Genomic DNA, 21,125 nt, shown 5'->3' with positions numbered 1-21,125 from the left:
TTCTACTAAACTTTGGAGGCTGAACCTGCAAAATATCTTTAACAGTCTGCATAGACTTAGCCCTGTCTTCCATTTTCTTTAAAACTGCCTCAACAGGAGAACCAAACAAAACATCAGATTGCAAAGGGGCATCCAAAATCCTAGTTTTAACATGGTCAGATAAATTTTGATCCCTCAGCCAGGCATGCCTGCGAAGAACTGACCCAGTGGCAGCCACCCTAGACGAGGCCTGAACAGCATCAAAACCACATTGCAAAGAATGCTTACCCACCTGTTCAGAAACATGCACTAAATCTTGTAACTCTTTACAATCAATACCTTCCGCTAGAGCATCAACCTTAGATTTCAACTGTGAAAGGAGATAATTTTGATATTTCAACATGTGAAACTGGCAATTCAAAGCTCTCATGGCTAGAGTGGAAGAAGTATAAACTTTCTTTCCCCACCTATCCAAGGCCCTGGCCTCTATCTGCCGGAACTGGATTCTTGACAACAGAAGCCTTAACACCCTTAGGCCCCTGGCTAACAGTTTCTGGGTCTGCCCTAGGACTCTTAAAAAGATACTTATGAGCTTCAGGCACCCTGTAATACCTATCCGGTTTAACAGGAGCAGGAGGCAAAGAATTAGGATTAAGAGAAGCCTCTGCAAACACATCTTCCACCACATTCAGAACAGGAGGTATAGCTAAAGGCCTATGCTGGGGTAAAAACAAAAATTCCCTAAGCCTTTTCCTGGAATCAGAAAAATCCTGACCTTCCCATTTAAAATGCTCTCTCATGGAGTGAAGGGTCTCTGAAAAAGAAAAATCCTCAGGAGGAGAAGCAGAAGGAGTAGAATCATCCACATCAGAATCAGAATAATGAGAATACTCCTGCAAGTCTTCAGCCAAAGACTCAGACACATCCGAAGCCTGCTCATAATCCCCCAACACAGGTTCCATCCTAGGCCTCTTATCAGGAGGGGGCATAGATCCTCTAATCAAAGTAATTAAATCTTCTGCCATTTTAAGCATGTGCTTCTTGGGCACTGAACCTGAAGAACTAGGAGTGACACCCACAGAAGCAAAACTAGACCTGCCTTTAGGAGAAGCCTTGGAAGCAGAAAGAGAGGGCCTAGACACCTTAGGAAGGGAGGGGAGTACAGTTACCTGAGAAGCCCCTACAGCCTGACCTGCCTCCTGGGAGGCCACATCCTGTAAAAACACAGTCTCTCCCTGGGACTCCAGAGAGGCCTCCGTCGGAACCACCGGTTCCACTGACGCCTCTAAAGAACCGGCGTCCGGTTCGGACGACTCCTCTAACCTAGGTTTAACTGCCTTGTCTTTACGCTTCTTTGAGGAAGCCGGCGTCGGAGCATCCGACGGCATATTGTAATTGCACCGCTTCCCAAAGACCAACCTGGCACAATCCAACCTACGCTTTATAGTGCGTTTATTGAACCGAGCACAAAAGCGACACCCAACAACGTCGTGCTCAGGTCCCAAACAAGGTATACACAAATTATGGTAATCTCTATGCGGTATCTGTTTCCCACAAGAAATACAGTTATTCACTTTTTCTGACATCCGGTAAACCACTGAGGCAAGAAAAACAAAATATTCCCCAACGGGTACTTAACCAACTCTGACTTCGGTCTGAAACTCCGAATTCGAAAAATTTCAGAACGCCGAACGGCACTTGCAACACTGCTTCTGCATCGGACCATGCGGCAAAAAAGACTGAGGATATGACATCGGTCATGCGCATTTGTACCCTGACGTTCTGATGTCAGTCAAATGCGCCTTGACCGACGTCAGCCTTATACTCTGATATTCGGGCCGACCGAGGGACAGCGGACTACCCAAGTGTTAGGACTGCAGCAATGTGAGATGAAGAACATCACAACCTCAATATGCTGAAGCAGCTGAACAAACCAAGACTAATTGCGTGTTCAGAAACATGACAACGAGATTCACCCCAGACCATGCGCATTGGAACAAAACACTGTATAAAACTCAGCAGAAACTTTTAACGTACTGCACATCTCTTTTCAGTCTAATATAGTGAGTATGCAAAATAATGCAGTCTTAAATTCAACAATTTTCAGATATTAAAGCTGACAATAACACAAGTAATAAGGCAAACTCCAAGTATAACTACGAACGGTTCATCTTTAAAAAGCATAATCGGATCTTCCCTCCCAGAGCTAGGTCAGATAAGTTACTGTTAGGAGAATAAAGCAAATTCCCCCAAACTGTCACGATCCACACTATCCATACTCTACTTTCAATTGGAAGCCTTATCTTACTCTTAGGAGTCTAGGTCTCTACGAAACAGGGAGAGTAAGGTCCAACAAATGAATTGCTATCCTGTACTGTTTTAAATGCCCCATCCCTCCACTCAGGAGCGGCCTTAGGTTAACTGGTGCTCTAGGCAAAAGGGCTCCATGGTGCCCCCATCCTGGTCTACCTACACTAGACAAATACTGGAAAAGTGCCCCTGCTAGAACAGCGCCCTAGGCGGCCGCCTAGTTGGCCTATGCCTAAGGCCGGCTATGCCTCCACTCCCTCCCTCTCAGCCTTGGCAGTTCATCCTGCATGCAGAGCAATCAACCGCAAACAGTGCATGATGTCACTCTTCCCCAGTGAAAGCCGCCAACCAGAATAATGCAGTTGTAAGGATGCCTGACATAATTGACTGAATGTGCTTATATAGGCAGTAATGTTTGCCTCATACCGAACAGTTTATTATAGTTAACACAGTCCCACCATCTTCTGTTTTTGTTACACTATGAACATTTTTTTGATTGCTATTTGTAAAAGGAAAATATGAGCATAAGGCCTTACAACAAAGCTCAAATCCTTTCTCGGAGAAGGGATTTCCTATGTATGCAAGGTAATGAATGTAATGCATGAAGTAATGACATGCTTTACTGCCTGTTTACTTCTTGCTTAACTTGACAGTTTACTGCTGTATTTAAAATTATGTAAAAGAAAAAAGAAAAAAGCTGAGGAGAGTGTGTGTGTGTGTGTGTGTGTGTGTGTGTGTGTGTGTGTGTGCGCAATCGGAGAGAGTGAGTGAATGCAGGTATGAAAGCTGAAGAGACTGTGTGAGAGATCAGATAGAATGAGTGAATGCAGGTATGAAAGCTGAAGATTGTGTGTGTGTGAGCGATCAGTGAGCAAGAGTGAGTGAAAGCATGTATGAAAGCTGAAGAGTGTGTGTGTTTGTGTGTGTGTGTGTGTGTGTGTGTGTGTGTGTGTGTTGCGTGCGCAACTGGAGAGAGAGAGTGAGTGGGTCCCATTTATATATGCATGTGCTTGTCACCATGCTACTTGCAGTACTGCAGCAGTTCAGGGGGGCTGCACAAAATTGCACTGCGGACCGCATGGGGCCCACAGGCCATGTTTTGGACAGTCTTGCTCTAAATCAATATCTTCAGTGAAAGAATCTGGGAAAGAGTATAAGTGCTTCTGTTTACATATCTACCTTCTGGGGGTACCTTCTAAGGGAACAGTACAAGGTTCAGAATTAGACAGGGAACTAAGAAAGCAGCCTTCTTCAGAAGCCCTTGGTACCAGCTGTCCCTCTGAACTGGATGAGGGCACCTTGTTGTTGGTATTTACCAAAACCCTTTCAAAGGACTTGAAGGTCGAACCTACTACTGGCACTTGAGGATTCCCTTTGATCTGACAAAGGTATCCCTTGCCACCGATGATCCCCATCCTGAAGCCAATCTCAGATCCAAGCTGTCTAGTGTTCAAGCCCAGTGTGGGAGAGACTGCTCCGAAAATCTCAAGTGTCAATTCATTCTCTCGGAACTCAGTGCCAAAGCTTCAACTCAGAGTCTCATCTCGATCTACAAGCATTGGAGTCAAGAGAGAGAGAAGGAAACCACTGGCATGAAAGTTGTAAGTACCTCTAGTGCCAAAGAAGGTGCTCCGGTTCCAGTCAGAGCCAGTAATACTGGACCCCAAAGGGTGAGTCGGTGCAGGTTCCAGTAAGAGAGGGGTAAGACGGCCAGTACTTAGTACCTTTCCCGTGCACGGTACTGGGATAACCCCAAGCTGGATTTGCATCCTCAAAAACATCCTAATCATCCTATCAACAATGATCAGAATGAGTGGATGATGCTAAAGAAAGTGGTTGGGAGTACCTCCTTTCCTGAAGGATAGGGGAATGTAGTCTAGGACTCACCAGCACCACTGAGTATCTAAATCTGTGGAGAAGTACAAGAGACCAGAGGAGTTGTTAGACCCACTCTTTTAGCTACTTTAGGGTCAGGACCAAGCAAAGTTGTCAGTTCCACAGAATGTTTTTTGAGAGGATTTAGTGGGATATTTGCTCCTATCTTTTTCCCCTCTTAGCCTTATCAGGTTCATTTTCTTTTTCTTGCCCCTTTGATTTTGTTATATAGTTTTTGGAAGGGGATGCAGAAGTGGAAGGAGTAGCCCCTTCAATACAAGTTTGTCCCTTCTGGTCTGAAGCACTCTAGCATTGAATGTTGCACATGACTGACAGTCCACATAGATGTGTGTGGCACCTAAGCAGTAAACACATTTGGAGTGTGGGTCTTGTGAAAAAGTGTGTGCCCACAGACTGAGCACTTCATATATCTAGAGGATTCAAGATTATAAGTTATGTGGTCACTATAACTAGGTATCTGTGATGTCCATTTTCATTCTTCCTCACTACTGGGTTAAGATCCAATCCTCAGATCCAACTCAGACACAGACATTAGATTTTAGATCCAGCTCTCAAGCTTCTCCCTCTACCCATAGTGCTCTATTCCATCCCCATTGCCTCAGATCGAGTTTGCAGCCTAATCCATTCTGGTCCAAGAGCGAAAGGATAGATGGAAATAAAAATGCCACTCAAACCTGGAACATTAGGTTCCAAACACAGCCCAACAGATTCTTCCATAAGAAAACAAGGAAGGGGGGATGGATGGGAGGGAAGGTGAGGAAGAATGAAAATGGACAATACAGATGCCTAGTAATGTGATGTTGTCCTTTTAGTTCTTACTCACTAATAGGACAGAGTCTCCAGCTACATAAACCTTGGGTGACCCTGATGGAAGGAAATTCCAGAGCCCTGACGAACCAAAGGAGGCTCTCTTTCTAGATCTGATTTCCAACTTGTAATGTGCAATAAAGGTATGAGCCTTGGACCATGTGGCTGCTGCAGAGATGTCAGCAGAAGTCCTTGACTAAAAGGCCAATGATGTAGCCAAGGATAGAGTTGAATGAGCTCAAGGAGGTCTTGGTAAAGCTAAACCTTTTTTTTTTTTTTTTAAGAGTAAATCAATGAAATGTATTCTGTAATCCATTTAGCTAGGGTAAGTTTATAAACTGATTGACTTAGGTGATATAAGGAAAAGGATAAGAAAAGTTGATCCGGCTTCCTAAACTGTTTTGTTCTGTTAAGATAAAAACGTAGCTGTCTGTCTACATCATGGAGATGTAAGATGTACTCTCCCTTACTGGAAAATTTTGAAAAAAAGACTGGTAAATTAATGCATTGCTTGAGAATATTTTCAGAAGCCACTTTAAGCACAAAGGAAGGGTTGGTGCAAACAGAAACCCTGCCTTTATGAAAAATAATTTAAGGAGGTTTTGCTGACAGAGCCTAAATTCTTTTCACTGAAGTTACATCTACCAGGAATATTGCTTTCCTTGACAGAAAGTTTAGATCACATTTGTCTGATGGTTCAGAGAGTTTCAGAGTTAAACCCTGAAGAACCATAGTAAGGTCCCAAGGTGGTGAAGGATCCTTTACAGGAGGCCCGAGAAGAAAAATGCCTTTCATAAAGTCTTTATACACTCTGGAAGAAGCCAGGGAGAAAGATTTATTTCCTGAATGGAAATTGAGATTGCTGCCAATTGAAGTTTAACTGCAGAAAAACTGGCCCCTTCACTAAAAAGGGTTATAAGAAAAAAAAAGAATTGCAGAAGTTGAGGGCGAAAAAGGGTCAATGTTTTGGTCAGAAGCCCAAACAGAAAATCTTTTCCATTTGCTCCGATACACTTTCTTGGTGGAAGTTTTTTGTGAAACTAGAATAGTACCACGAACTGGGGAAGAGAGCCTGGACTGTCTAAGTATTACTAGAAGGGGAAAAAAACATTTATGTACCTACCATAACTTAGCATCTCTGTTATCCTAGGTTTTCATTCATCACCACAGGGTCTTGGATCAGACATCAGACCCGAACCAGCAAAATACAACAGACAGATCCAAGGCTCTGGCTCCGCATTCTAATGCCCCGCTGCTCTCTAACCCCATAGACTGAATTTGCCACTACACTCCTAAGCTATTCCTACCAAGACAGAAAGAAACCCACTCCAATGTCCTCCACTAGAAAACCAGGAGGGGATGGTGGGAGGGAAATGTGATGAATGAAGACAAAGGAGAATACACATGCCAAGTTATGGTAAGTACATAACTCTTTATTTGAGGTTATCCATGTCTTTATTCATCACCACAGGGTCAGAGTCCCCAGCTACTAAACATCCTGGGAGGCCTCAAGGAAGGACATGCCGGAGCACAATGGAGCCAAAAGAAGCCTACTCCTAGAAACTAAATCCAGTTTGTAATGGGATATGAAGGTATGAGGGTTAGACCAAGTGGCAGCAGCACACATATCAATAGAAAGCCTTGCTACAAAGGTTGAAGAAGTGGCCACATATCTAGTAGAGTGGGCTCTAACACTGCCTGGGATCTCCAGGTGATTCAGACTGTAGGCTGTAGAGATACAGCTAGAAATCCATTTAGAAATAGTGACCTCAGAGACTGGAAAGCCACACCTGTTCTCAGAGAAGGCCACAAAAAGCTGCTCTGACTTCCGAAAATCCTTAGTCCTGTGCAAGTTAAACCGAAGCTGTCTGTGAACGTCCAAGGTATAAATGTTATACTCCCCACTGCTGGAGTAGTTGGAGAAAAACACTGGAAGATGAATGCACTGATTAATGGTCAACTCAGAAGCAACCTTGGGTAAGAAGGAGGGATTCATTCTCAGAGAAACCCTGTCCTTGTTGAAAGGTCATATAAGGAGAAGTAATGCAAAAAGCTTGCAATTCTGAAACCCTCTTAGCTGAAGTGATAGCAACCAGAAAGGCCATCTTCCAAGACAGAAACCTGAGATCACAGGAACTAGCAGGTTCAAAAGGGCTCCTAGTCAGAGACTGCAGAACCAATGTCAGGTCCCAAGGAGGCAAAGGGTCCATAATTGGAGGACGAAGAAGGAAGACCTCTTTCATAAATGCCTTACAAAGCGGAGATGAAAAGGTGGGTTCAGAGCTCTCACAGAAATTAGAAATCACCACCAACTGAAGCTTAAAGGACAACAACAGCATGTCAGGGATTGAGGCAGAAAAAGGATTCAGATTCCTGCTTCTAGCCTAGATGGAAAACTTCTTCCATTTACTGCTGTATACTTTCCTGGTAGATGGTTTTTGGGAAGCCAAAATGATGCATTTAATGGAGGACGCAAACCTGGATTGTTTAATTTTCACTGGAACTGGAGAAATGAAGCAGTTAGGCAATGGGTCCAAAGGTTTGGAAGAGGAAGCCCCAATGGGTGGGAAATCAGATCCTGATGGGGATCCATAGTGGATACTTCAGCTAAGACCTGATAAAGGGGAACCAGGGTTGATGAGGCCAGAAAGGGGCAATGCGGATCAGAGATGCACTCAGGTGTTGAGCTTTCTGCAGGACCTTGGGTATTAGGGAAACAGGACAGTAAGCACAGAGAAGACCCAGAGGCCAATTGTGGACTACAGCATCCCTTGGGGACTCCCACTAAGGGGGGATTAGGGCGAAATACCGGTTGCATTTGTGGTAGATCAGAGAGGCAAAAAGGTTGAGCACTGCTGACCACAACGGTCAAAAATCTGATTCACCACTGATGGACTGAGAGACCATTTGTGAGGAATCCATATACATCTGCTGAGTCAGTCGGGTAACATGTTGGAATCCCTAGGTATGTGCGTTGCAATAAGGAAGCGGCTGGAGGACATAGCCCATTCAACAAAAGAGAGAGAAACCGGAGTTATAAGTCCAGATGAACTAACGGCAGGAAAATCCAGCAAAAACAAAGAAACAAATAAGAAGTCCAGAGCCACAAGCCAATGAACACATGTTCATTGGCTCGTGGCTCTGGACTACTTGTTTCTTTGTTTTTGCTGGACACAGCCCATTCCCACACTCTCATGGCCTCTCTACACAATGGGTAAGAGCGCGTTCCCCCTTGTTTGTTGACATACCAGACAACAGACATATATCTCTATGGATTGCAATTGTCCCTCGAGGGAGGCAGTCCTGGAAGACTTGCAACAATAAGAGAACCGCCCTCATCTCTAGGACGTTTATATGCAACTTGGTCTCTATTGGTGACCACGTGCCTTGGACAGTTTTCCCCCACCCCAGGAGGGAGGCATCTGTGGTCACAGTGGCTGTGGGCAGAGGGAGAGAAAAGGGCCTGCCTATATAGGAGACCTAGAGATTGAAGCCACCACTAGAAGTGATGTTTGCACACAGGTGTCAATTTTATAGTCATGAACAGAGAATGAAGAAGAATTGACCATTGCACCGCCAAGGTCCACTGTAACACCCACATGTAGTATCTTGCCAGAGGAAGAAGAAGAATGGCAGAGGCCATGGAACAGAGAGCCCAAAGAATTAAAAGAACTAGGGGGGGGGGGTTTGAGGGAGGTCCAAAATCTGTGTGACCTGTTCCTGGATCAATTGAACTCTGCACAGAGGTAAAGATGCAATCTCCAACATGAAGTCCAACTGTACTCCTATGAACTCTAACCGTTGAGTGGGGATAAGGTTAGATTTTGCAAGGTTGCCAGTTATATCCAGCTGGCGGAAAAGGGTAAGAAGATACTGAGTTGCCTGAGTTGGTCAATGGCTGAAAGGTGCCGTGAGGAGCCAATCATTGAGTTACAGAAAGACCTGGAATCTCTGCAAATGCAAGTGAGCCACCACCATGCAATTGGTAAACACCGGGGATTGTGGTGAGACTGAATGGCAGGGCTCTGAACTGATAATGATTGGCCCCTAGTCGGAAGCGAAGATGTCACCCGGAACACCTGTCTATCTTGATGTGATAGTAGGCATCCTGGACATCCACCAAGTACATCCAGTCATCCCGGTGTAACACTGGCAGAATGACTTGAGCAGTGATCTGGAACTTTGATTTCTTGACTGACAGATTGAACTCGCTGAGATCCAAAGTAAGATGTAGGTCCCCCATCTTTTTTGGGCACTAAAAAGAAGCGAGAGTAAGCACCGGATCCTCTTTGTCCTTCCGGGACCTCTGGGACCTCTTGAATAGCTGTTTTTAGAAGTTGTTGTTCAGCTTCTTTAGGGGCCAACTCCCTCTGACTGGGTGGAGCATCAGGGAGATAACCTCTCACTAGAGGGAGTTACGAAAAGGGAATGAAATAGCCCCTGGAAACAATATTTAACACAGACTGATCGGAAGTGATTTTTGTCCAGGCCCTCAGCTTTAAAGACTTTGGATCTGAGGCAGTCCATGCTGGGATCAGATCCAGGAACTTAGGATCCGACAGCCACAGTTTCTTGGCAGGAACAGGCAAGGCAGAAGAAGGGGTCTTGTTCTTCCAGTCTGAAGCAGAAGCCTTCGAAGGGGAGATAAAGGGACCCCCTTGCACCAAGCCTTTCAGTAGAAACTTGTTGCGGTGCTCTACTAAAGTCCTAGGGTTAAATGTGTTACAAAGGTCACACAACCTCCAGGTGCAGAGCACCCAAGCAATAAATACACTCCTCGTGTGTATAGGAATAAGGCATCTTCTGACAGCAAGAGGGGCACTTTTTAAAACCAGCAGGCCTATCGGACATGTTACCCACTAAACTAACATAACTTTTCATAAGGAAACCCTAACAGCTAACTACAGAAAAAGGTTGCTGAATCTCTTAAAGATTTTGCACTAACTCTGGTACTGGAGTTGTGGCACTTCGGGGTTGGGTGTGAGGAAGATTAACTTGATAATGCTGATCCGGAACAGTAGTGGCAGGTGACTGAATCACAGATGGTTGTTGTACATGAAAGGATTGCTGCCTCAACCCCCTCTCATTACCTAGGGGGTAGGCTGTGTTATTCCAATACTGTAACAGGTCTCTGCAGTTTATGCTGTTTTCTGTTTATAAGCATAGCTATATGGTGTGTAATCCTAAGGGAAATACCATCAAAAAATGCTGAAACAGTGTTAAGTCTGGGTGTTGAAGAATCACATTATGCTGGTCTGTAATTTCTCTTCTCAGGTTATCCAGTCTCTTCTGATAATTTTTTATGAGAATTCTTAGAGCTTGTAGCCCAGCTTCATTATACACATCTGTGAGCTCTCTTTATAGGGACGAGTCAATGGTGGTCCTATTAGGATATTTCTAACATCTAAGTCTGTGAGGCACAATTTTGTAATCTACACATGCGTTAAGAAACATATCTTCTTTTACATTTTTCGACATGATCAGCAACCTTTCCATTTTAAAAATCAAAGATTTGCAGTCACCTCTTGCATCATGGATAACATTACGAGCCACCCTAGGCATCTGTACCTGGTGCAGTTCTGTATCCTGAAGGAAGGGATTGCTAGTGTTATCTGCTTTCAAACACTCCAACAGAATTCGACTGATGAGACGTCCTGTGTGTCTGTTGATTATGCGGGGTTGCAGGGCTCAGGCTTGCATTGCCCTGCTAAGCATAAAGAATACTGCATCTGTTGAGTAAATCTTATGCTCTGTTTAGTAGTATCAGCCAAAGCTTGGGTCAGACTGACCAATTCTGGCAGTAGGGTGTGCATAGTCAGGTCAAAAACGTCGGCTATTAGTGCCTTGTTCAGCCGCTGAAATATTCTCCATCAAGTCAATTCGGATAAGTACAAATATCAACAAAACAACCAAAGAAACACTCAAAGAATAAGATCTTATGAAAACAAAAAACTTCAAAGGTTGGGTGGAAGACAAACTCAGAGGCTAAACTTGTGTATTTAGAGCTTTCATTCTTTAATGGTAGTAGAACTTTATCAGAACTGTAAGAAAATACAACCAGAGCACAAGTTTCTTATATTAACACAGCTATAAAAACCCAGATCTACCAATCACCTGTAGCAATCCAAAAAACAATAAGACAGTAGCCTGTGAGAAACTAACAAAAGGGACTAGGAGTGGTATAACTTTGTACCATCTTAAAGCACACTTGATATTGTAATTTTCACTGATACCTGCTGCAACTTTAGCATTTAAGATAAGCTGCCACTTGAGCTCTCTGATTTCTAGCAGGGAGTCGCTGTCTCCGTAAAACACATCTAATTGTTCCAGTATAATAAACTTAAAACAAGTAAAGCCAGTGCATAAAAGAGCAATGCTTCCTCAGGACATTGCTGTAATCCTTATGTTGTATAGCTGCAATGTGTCCTTTGGTAAAATCTATAGGAAACTGTCAGACTGCATCAATGTAAAAAAAAAAAAAAAAGAAGAAAAAAAATTCAGATGCCTGCATAAACAGTGTTGACACTATGGCAATCATAATATCTGTTAATGTGAACTGTGTAATTGCAATGTTTGAATGCATAACTGTTTCCTGTGCAAATGAACTTACAAACACACCCTCCACAAGGAAACACCCCTAAAGGCTTATCTGCTGTGTTAACGTTATGAATCAACAAAGGCAGATCATTTTTTTCTCAAAAAAGTTCTGTAAAGTTTTAGTTCTTTTATAAGCAAAACATGGACTTTCCCCTAGGATGGCACCAACTTCTCGATGGCTACTAATAATGTCTAATAATAGACCTAATGGCATGCATATCCTTGCTTATAGGTTAACATAAAACAAGACTACACACATCCTAGAGCTGTAGTATTCGGCCAAGTAGGATCCAAACCTACAGGCTGAAGACCAAATGAAATAAACAGCATAGGTTATCTGGCTATTAATAGAACTGGAGAAGCCAAGCCATCAGCTTGAGATTTGTTGTATCTGGATGGATCATGCCTGTCAGATGAGACAGGAGGTCTGGAATCGCATACAGAATATAAGGCTGGCAAAAGCCAGTGAGGCCAAAGGAAGGGAAACCAAATCTGTCGAAGCCAGTAAGGTGCAATGAGGATGACTTTGCTCTTCAACATAGCAGCTTTCTTTAGGAATCGGGGAATCAATGGAATTGGTGGGCAAGCATAAAGCAGACCAGGGGGCCAATTGTGAAGTAGGGTAAACCTTGGTGATTCCCCCTGTGGTGGGATTTGGGCAAAGTAGCTGCTGCATTTGTTGTTTAGGGGAGAGGTAAAAGGATTGCAGCAAGGCTGGTCCCAATGATGGAAAATTATTTCCATCACATTCTTGTTGAGGGACCATTCATGGGGTAAAAGAACGTATCTGCTCAGTTTGTCTATCACATTGGATTTCCTGAAATATGCATTGCTAAGAGAAAGCAGTTGGAAGAGATAACTCTTTGCCATACTCTGGCAGCTTCTACACACAAGGGGTAGGATGTGGTCCCTCCTTGTTTGATGTACCAAACTACTGACATATTGTCTTGCTTGTACTGCAACTGTCCTTGCAGGGAGAGCATCTTGAAAGGCCTGCAACAGTAAAAGCACTGCTCTCATCTCTAGAACACTGATATGCACATTGGCCTCCTTGGGGGACCACGTGCTTTGGACTGTCTTTACCAGGTAATGCCCCCCCCCTCCCTAGCTGGGAAGCATCCATGGTCACTATGGTCTTGGGCTAAGGGGAATGAACAAATGGCCTTGTAGAACTTGGTGTGACTGCATCCACCATTTGAGATCTCCATTGCGTTTTGGTGATTCATATCAGAGTGGACATGGGATGATGAAGTATTGACCACTGTGAGGCAAGCATCCATTGAAGAACTCCATTATAAAATCTTGCAGCCATTGAACCCAGAGCCTGAAGAACCAAGCGTGCTGCAATCTTGGTACTACAAATGCTTTGAGTTGGTTCTAAATGAGGTTTTTCAGTTTATGGGTATACCCAGAACAGCACATGTCTAGATAACCCTTTCTTTTGCTTTTAAGAGCTGATGCCTGGGCAGGGCGGAAAGCAGCCAGTCATCTAGATATGGAAACATCTGGAATCCTTGCAGTCTCAAGGAATGCTGGAAGGGTCTGCCAAAGAATGAATCTCTGGACTCTTAGTTTTGCAGACCACCTCTGCCATGTGGGTAGCATCTACCATTGGAATTCCCTCCTCTGGCCTTAGGGAAACCTCCTTCAAGTGTCCTGGAAAGGCCCTTCGGACTTTTTGAAGCACATCTTTCCTCCACCTCAGTGATACCTCGAAAAGGATCTTTGAGGGGTGGAAAAATGTATGCCCACAGCAGACAGGGTCTTTCTATCCTTCTCATATTGGGATAAAGTTTCTTTTACTTTAAGGCCAAATAAAGAAGTGCTGTCAAAAGGAGAACTGACAAACAAGGACTTGAAGGGCTCCATAAAATCACACAAGTGCATCCAGGCATGTCTTCTTATGGAAATTCCTGAACCTACTGCCCTTAAAGTTCGTTCTGCTACACAAGAAATGAGCCTCATGAAGGAATTGGATATCAACTGCAGGGTAGCCAACTGAAAAGTGGCAGTGGCTTGCACTTCTTCAGAAATCGATCCTGAGAGAGTGTCTGAAAAGTTCCTTAATCAGGTCCCTCTTTAACCTGGTGAAATGTGCTAGACAGTTCAATGACCTTAGGGAGAAGGTCACTTAAGCACAGACATGCTTCCTAAACCTATCTTGTCATCCGAGACACACTGTTGGTGGATGGACAGTTGAGCTATCCTCAGCTAGTTACTTTTTATTGGTTACTGCCACAACCATGGCATCAACAGGTACTCCTTTAGTCCAAAAATTGCATGTCCTCTGATACTGTCATATTTTTTTTCAGATCTCCAAGGAACGGGCTCAGTGGTGTTCAGATCGTTCTATGCACTCGGACAAATCAACTCAGGAGCTCATCGGCAGGCGGAGTCACCCAGGATGTAGACTAGCTGGTACCAAACAACTCCAGGAACAGATTCTTCAGAAGAAGGGTTGCTGGACTTCCAGCCACCTTTCTGTTTTAGGATTTGTAGGATGTCTCCAAACAAGACATAATCAGGAGGTGACCATAAAGACCCCTTCAACTTCATCAAAATCTGTATCTTCTGTGATAGATTCTGGAGAATATAAGTGCTTCCTCCTGCACGTTTTCTTGTTAAGAACCTCTTTAGTGGGATTATCTGGGGAGATATCAGAAGAATTGGGGATACCCTGCTGGAGCAGCCTGGGGTTTCAGTACCAGCTGTCCATGTGGAGAAGAAAGGTGAGACTCCAAGCGCAGAGTCGGACAGGTAACAGGTTGAGGTTCTGAGAGGGGAGGAGCCATCTGTGTTAATGATGTAGACAAGGCCCTCTCCATAACCTCAAAGGTAGACTGTCTCGGAGAAGAACAGGGCCCCATATCTAAAAAGGCAAGCTTCTGGATGCTGATCCCACCTTGCTCTGAAGACAGCCCTCCCAAGGCAGAAGTCAGACCCAAACTAACCCTTGCTGAGACTCTAAGGTGCAGAGATGGCTTCAAAAGCTTCTGAGTCAACTCTAACACTTTGGATCTGACAGGGTAGTCTTGACTCAGAGCTCTCCTGATCCGCCTGGACCACAGTTTTCAAAGCCAACTTCAGAGCAGAGGATAAGGCAAGCTTCTGATCCAAGGGCTCTGAGGTCCTGTATGTAGTCAGAGAAGGAACTGGTAAGACTGGTGTAGTTGTAAAACGGATCTCCTGACCTAAAGGGGTAGGAGCCAATGGACTGGCTCTGTGTCAAGAAATTCTCTCTCAACAGTCTCTCCACATCTTCTGTGAGGCTTCAGGAAGAGTGAGTAGATACGACAGATGGAGATTTCAGTCTTTTCAGTAAAGGTGATAGAACTCTTGAAGGCACAGGGTCTAGCTCATGGTAACTGCATCGAAGTACAACTTCTTGTTGGATCCGATGTGGTTGCATTCAATAATTCAACTCCCTTTTGATTAGGATCTAATGCTGAGATTGGATCAGACAAAGACTTTTCTTTGTACTTTGGACTCGAGGATGAAATCTGATCTGAAGTTTTTGCCATTTTTTCTCAAGTTCATAATTACCAGATACTGGTCTCTTCCTTGCCTGGTCCGAAGTCTTTGAAGATAAGGAAAGACTTAGAGAAGTTGACTTAGACTTTTTTTTTTGCAGGGAAAACTCCAGATAAGGCCTCCTCAAAAGAGGTAAGCAGCATGCCTTTAATAATCAATTTTCTCTCTCTCTCTCAGTAAGCACTCTTGGATTAAGATCTGTGAAAAGTGGCACAGTCCTCCTATAAATGGAGGAGACCTACATAGTACACACAGTGTGTGTGTGCATCTGAAAATGGAATTTTATTTCCACATTTAAGGCACTTCTTAAACCCCACAGGGCATTTCACTTTTTCAGCCATTATAAAGACCACCAACTGAAAGGCAGTCAATAAACAGTACTATAAAGAGTCAGGTTAAAGTGACAGTTATAGCAACTGAAAAAATATATTTTTATTATTATATTTATTTTAACCAACAAACTGTGGAAAAAGGGAGAGAGTGAATAGAAAATACCAACAATGGTAAGTACTGATTACACATTTTAGAAAAGTGGATAGAAATACTTATATCATTTAGAGTACAAAACATACAAAAAGTGAAAGAAAATTATCTAACTAATAGGCAATGGATAAGGGAGATCAGATTTAACTACTTTTAAAATTTAGAAGAAAAAAGAACAAAACTTTTCTTCTTAGAAAAAAGATTACACTTCGCATAAGAGGATTCAGTGACCATGTCTTTCACTGACAAGCGGCAAACAACATCAAGGTAAATGAGGCTGTTGCATTATGGATAAAGGAAAGGCTCAAGAGTTCAAAGTTGCAACAAGTTTTTACAATGGCAGAGTCGGACCCAAACCCATTAGTTGTGGATTGAATGAAAACTGATATCAGATCTTATGTTCCAGGTAATTCAGTGCCGACAGCAAATGTCAGTGATGAATAGACTCGCTTCCCAGGTCTTCCCAACAATGAAAACTTCTTGTTAGGATGATGTACAGTGCAGCTCTCTTCAACCAGTTCCTTCTTGATCACCACCATCACCATGGAATCAATGGCTGGACCCTTGCTCCAATAAGGATGGTCTTTTGATGATAAAAGGAATTTGTTGGGTTTGCGTGGGATTGGTTTGGCCACATCTGCTTCCTTCAATGCCCATTTTGAGATCAAGTCTACCATTTCAGCCATGTGGGGATCACCCAAGAAGTAAATAGGACAGCCCCAAAAGCCTTGAGAAATACTGACTCCTCTTGGGACAATCCCCCTTTCTGTCCAAGTAGTTCTAAAATTTTGTAGAATGAGACATCCTCAAGAGGGGATCTTGGGGACACCTCCCCTTCATCTAAGTCAGTATCTTCAATTGGGGACTACTGCAGGCGGACAGTGTGCCTCCTTTTGCACATATACTTCCAACAAATATCTTCTTTGGGATGCTCTGGAGAAGAACTGGAAGCTGATTAGGGTCCTCAACATGGGCAGACTCAAGACTTCTGGAAACTGGCTGTCCTAACAGGATAAACACAGCAGGATCAAAACCCAGGGAAATCCTGTGGAAGAGGATGGATCCAGGGCCATGAGGGAAGGCTGTTCCCTACAATGACAGAGCACTCTCTTCAAAGCAAAGCCAAAGACAGAACCAGAGACCCATCCAGTAGCAACCATGGTTCTCAACTGGTCACAAGGTACTTGCTTGGCTTGGCTCTGAGGAAGATGTTGGAGCTGATCTGTCCAGTGCCGAAATCCCAAGAAACAGGAACAATTCCTGCAATCATGAAGTTGAGCCTGCTCACCCGGGTCCAATACTTCTGCCTCAGTTCTGAGATCCATTAGGATCTGAGCCACACAGAGCCAACCAAATCAAAGAAACCACCAGAGTCAAAGACCATGTCTTCAGATTAGATATGGACATACCTCAGGGGGCACTCAGGTCCAACAGCCCTGACTCTGCAGGGAAGCAGCAATAATTTGATAAGAGACAAATTCCCTGGTTCCAACAGGGTCAGAGTCAGAAGACCCCCTAGCTGAATTTGAGTCCTGAGAAACATCATCATCTTATTCATGTCAGCGTCAGAAAGGCTTCTGGAAGACCAAACTGAGCAAAGAGAAGAAGCCATAGAGGAACGTCTGGAGATCCAGTGGAGAGGCCTCTCCTGAAGACTGGAGGATCTCATTCTGGGTGATACTGGCTCTGGAGAAAAATGTAGCTCTAATAAGGGAGGTGTACAGGATCCAATGAAAATCAGCTCTGATGTGAAGGTTGGATCCGAGGGTTTAAACATCTCTGGAGCAGAAGCCAAAGAAGGGAAATAATCTGTGAACTGCCTTTCTGGTTCCTTAGATTTTTCTTTGACTTTTTCATGACTTTTTTCAGCCTTAGAGTGATCAACCAGTTTCTTAGTCAGAGGAGAAAAAAAAGACGAAGTAGAGGAGTGAGCAGGGGAAACTTTTCCCACAGAGGCAGGGAAGAGAATCTTAAGCACCAACTTACTCCTCCTCTCAATAAGGGCCCTATGCCCAAAGACCACACAGACATTGCGCTGTTCATACAGATGTGCAAGCCCCTAACGATGGATGCATTTGACATGCACATCCGAACGGGGTACTGTGTGGCTTCAAACAACAAATTTCTTAAAAACTGAACGTTTGTCAGGCATATCAAAAAACAAAAATATCAAGTCCTGTAAAGTGACAAAAACAAGTAGCAAATGCAGTACTACCACCAAAACATTTTACTAGAAAGGCAACACATCAAAGTCGAAGAACTAACTGACAAACTAGTACAGCTATAGGAAATAGCGGCAATGGGTGACAATAGAAGGGAATATGGAGAAATGTCTTAACTGCAAAGGTACTGTACAGACTCTTTGCACACTTTTTGTTTTGTTTTTATTAGGGTAAAGGAACATCTAAGAACTGGAGATGATGCTCTCCATAAGAGAAATGTGGGGAAAAAAACACAAAAAAAATCACACTTATCTATACCAATGAGCTCGAGCACAGAAGACCACATCTGTAGCAATCAAGCAGCAAATGAGATCTGAGGTCTCTATCCCCCTCTTGCAAAGGATTATGGGTAAATGGAGGAGCCTGAGCACTATATCTAAAGCTTGAGAGTTGCCAAAGTCACATCTGACTTGGATCTAAAGACCCGTTCATTGAGGAACAAATGGAAGAGAGAATATTGCATCTTTCATTTGTCTTGGTTCAAATTTAAATCTGCATCCCACAATTTTTCTAACTAGTGACTTTAGATGAGGGTCACTAATGCAGTGGTGTGTATGTATACTATGACATCATCCAAATAATTCTCTACACTGGAAAGGTCTTTAGAAACAAGAGTCATCAGTTTTTAAAAGGCTGATATTGCAGATGCTACTCCATAGTGCACACTCTTGTATATGAGCAGGCCATCATAAATGCAGTAAAGTCTTTGCTCTTATAACGCAGTGAAGCTTGATGATAAATATTTGCAAGATCAATGGTGAAAAACAATGCAGCGCCTTTCTACCATACAAAAATTTCCTTGATTTGTAGGACAGAGTAGTCACTAATAACAGCTTTATTAGGTTCCTTAAGGTGCACATGCATTCTGATACCACCAGATTCCATTTGGGTTACAACTACTGATACCAAGATGCTGCATCACCTGTCCTAATCATGCTAGCATTCAAAGGCTGCATCACCTGTTCCAATCATGCTAGCATCCAGAAAATGCTTACTCCAAAAGTAACAATCTCTCAAAGAAAAGGGGCATGAAATTTTTGTTGAACTAACACAGCATCTTTTGCTGTACTTCTACTTCATGTACAAAATTTATGATATAACGTAGTGAAGTTCAGAAGAAGTGCATACTTCTGGTACAGAATGTTTAACTGAAAGGACTTCATTCATAGAAATACAAACATTGAGTGCTGTCATAAGGTCTATGTCAAGTAAAGGAGTCACATTTTTACTATGAAAGACATTGCTGGCACTGAATGTTCCTTCTACTACCCAAATTGCCAAGCATCCAAGTAGAGGTATGTCATGTTTAGTGCAAATAAGACAGACATCTGTGAGAATACAAGTTGTATACAAATACACAGGTAGCAATAACACCAAAGGCCCAGTATTCACAATCAGTTAAAGGCATCTAGTTGTTTGATGAGGTGGTACTTTCAACAACAGTACAATTTTATTTGCTACAAGAATGGTATTTGCTATACACAAAATGGCGCATTTTGGAACTTGTATTTCTTCAACATCAACTTCCTGAGCACTGCGGCCAACTTGTACCTGACATCCAGGTTTTCCACAAATCTCATATACTGTTTTAAAGATAGAAACTGTGGTGAACTAAAGCAGCTGTTTGAATCACAGGAGTAAAAACTGTGGTCTGATTGCCAATCCCTCCTTGTGGCTCAGTGACCACTTTAGTTTTCAACAGGTCCCTTACATGGATGCAACCGTTTCTTTCACACATGCAGTTTTTCGTACAGAAAACTTTGCAGACTTTGCCATCTCATTCAGCTATGCTGCAGCAGTTTGAGTAGCAACCTCTATTCCTTTATCTAGGATTGATAAAGGTTTCAATAACAGGCACTCGCAGATTTAGTAACTGTAAGCCTTTTCAACCAGCTGGTCTTGTAGCATTTTTTCCTCCTCGTCACCAGAGGCATACCCTGACATTTCACTCAGAGAAACTACATTCCACACAACTGTTTCATTCTACTGCTTTTTTTTTTTTTTGCCAAACTCTAGGTCTGACTGACAGCAATCACATTTATGTTTGGGACAAAATGTGCTTTCAAAGCAGTGGCAGCAGAAATATAGGTTGCTCTAGCATTAAAAGTGTACAGAACACCCTCACTGCTTCCAAAAAGAGGCACAGAGGTAGAGTTGTGAGCTTGTGGCAATCGCCCCATTCCTTCATACCCTGCACATGGACTACAAGTAAATAATTTTCATTCTTAGGCTTCAAATGGAACTTTAGTTTTAACATGGATACATCAAACAGAGGTGATACAAAAACTAGTTCAAATATGCACCACCATAAACAGCAACCCTCTCACGGACTGTCCATCTGTAGTGCAAGAGAGCTTTAAATAAATTGAAGGGCAACTACAGCTACCGCATGACTTTACTACATTACAGAAATGTGTAAACATCTTGCCAAAACATATCTACTCATCTGCTGACCTGCATGTATGCCACAGTGCAAACACAATAATTTCCATAATTAAACAAGTCACATGTAGTTAAGAACATCTAAGCACTTTCACAGTAATTTTCTTAGGGAAGCAAAGTTAATGTGTACACAATTCTAGCAATACTTACAGCAAATGATTGGCTACTCAATGCTGATGACGGTGTTTTGTTTAAAGAATTTGGGGAATTGCTCCTGCTAACGTCTTTTTCTTCTACTTCTTCATCCTCCTCACTGTCCTCTTCAAAGTTCAAACTGTCTGAGATGCCTGTCAACACAAATTGTCTCAATGTGAGACCTAATCCATACACATACCTGAACCACCAGACCCCATAATAACACAAACGTTGAACGTTGATGGATTAGTTTCTTTTATTACCTAATCCATGAAAACACTCAGAAATATTTAAACATGCATATTTTCAAAAAAAAAAAAAAAACAAAGATGATGCATTTCACATACCAAGAATACTGTTGTAACTCTATCTTTGTTCAACATAAGAATGTACCTTTACTGAATGAAACTTTGAGATCAAACAAAATGTTTGCGACAGAGAATCACTGCTTTGCCTGTTTAAGTTTATTCATGGCAAGGAAAGCTTAGTAATCCATGCCAACACTCTGTTAAAGAAAGAGATAACAATATATGTTGCATATAAACTACCTTAAAAGTGTGGACAAGGTGAAACACAGCACCATATCAGTCACTCTGCCAAAACAGTAATGGCTGCGATGACCAGCAGCATGGATGGCTAAAGCACTGGGCCTCATTTAGTTGCCAGACTAAGGATATAAGGGTGTCACAAAAGGAAATACTGCCAGCCCAGCTCACTAGAATT

The 21,125-nt window shown here is 42.9% G+C and overlaps 1 protein-coding gene across 3 annotated transcripts in view; it reads right to left on the bottom strand.

Annotated features, from left to right (window-relative positions):
• The window catches only part of TULP3 (TUB like protein 3), a 1,091,431-nt gene that overhangs the window by 611,733 nt on the left and 458,573 nt on the right, over nt 1-21,125 (bottom strand). For all 3 annotated transcript variants that reach the window (XM_044087608.1, XM_044087605.1, XM_044087606.1), the window contains one exon: nt 20,418-20,554. In XM_044087608.1, coding sequence (XP_043943543.1) covers nt 20,418-20,554 — 137 coding nt within the window. The remainder of the gene's footprint in view (nt 1-20,417; nt 20,555-21,125) is intronic.

Source organism: Protopterus annectens, chromosome 11.part0 (genome assembly GCF_019279795.1).
Source record: "Protopterus annectens isolate FY-2018-M chromosome 11.part0, PAN1.0, whole genome shotgun sequence".
Lineage (NCBI taxonomy): Eukaryota > Metazoa > Chordata > Ceratodontiformes > Protopteridae > Protopterus > Protopterus annectens.
The sequence above is the reverse complement of the archived record's forward strand: the minus strand, read 5'-3'. Positions and strand labels throughout refer to the sequence as shown.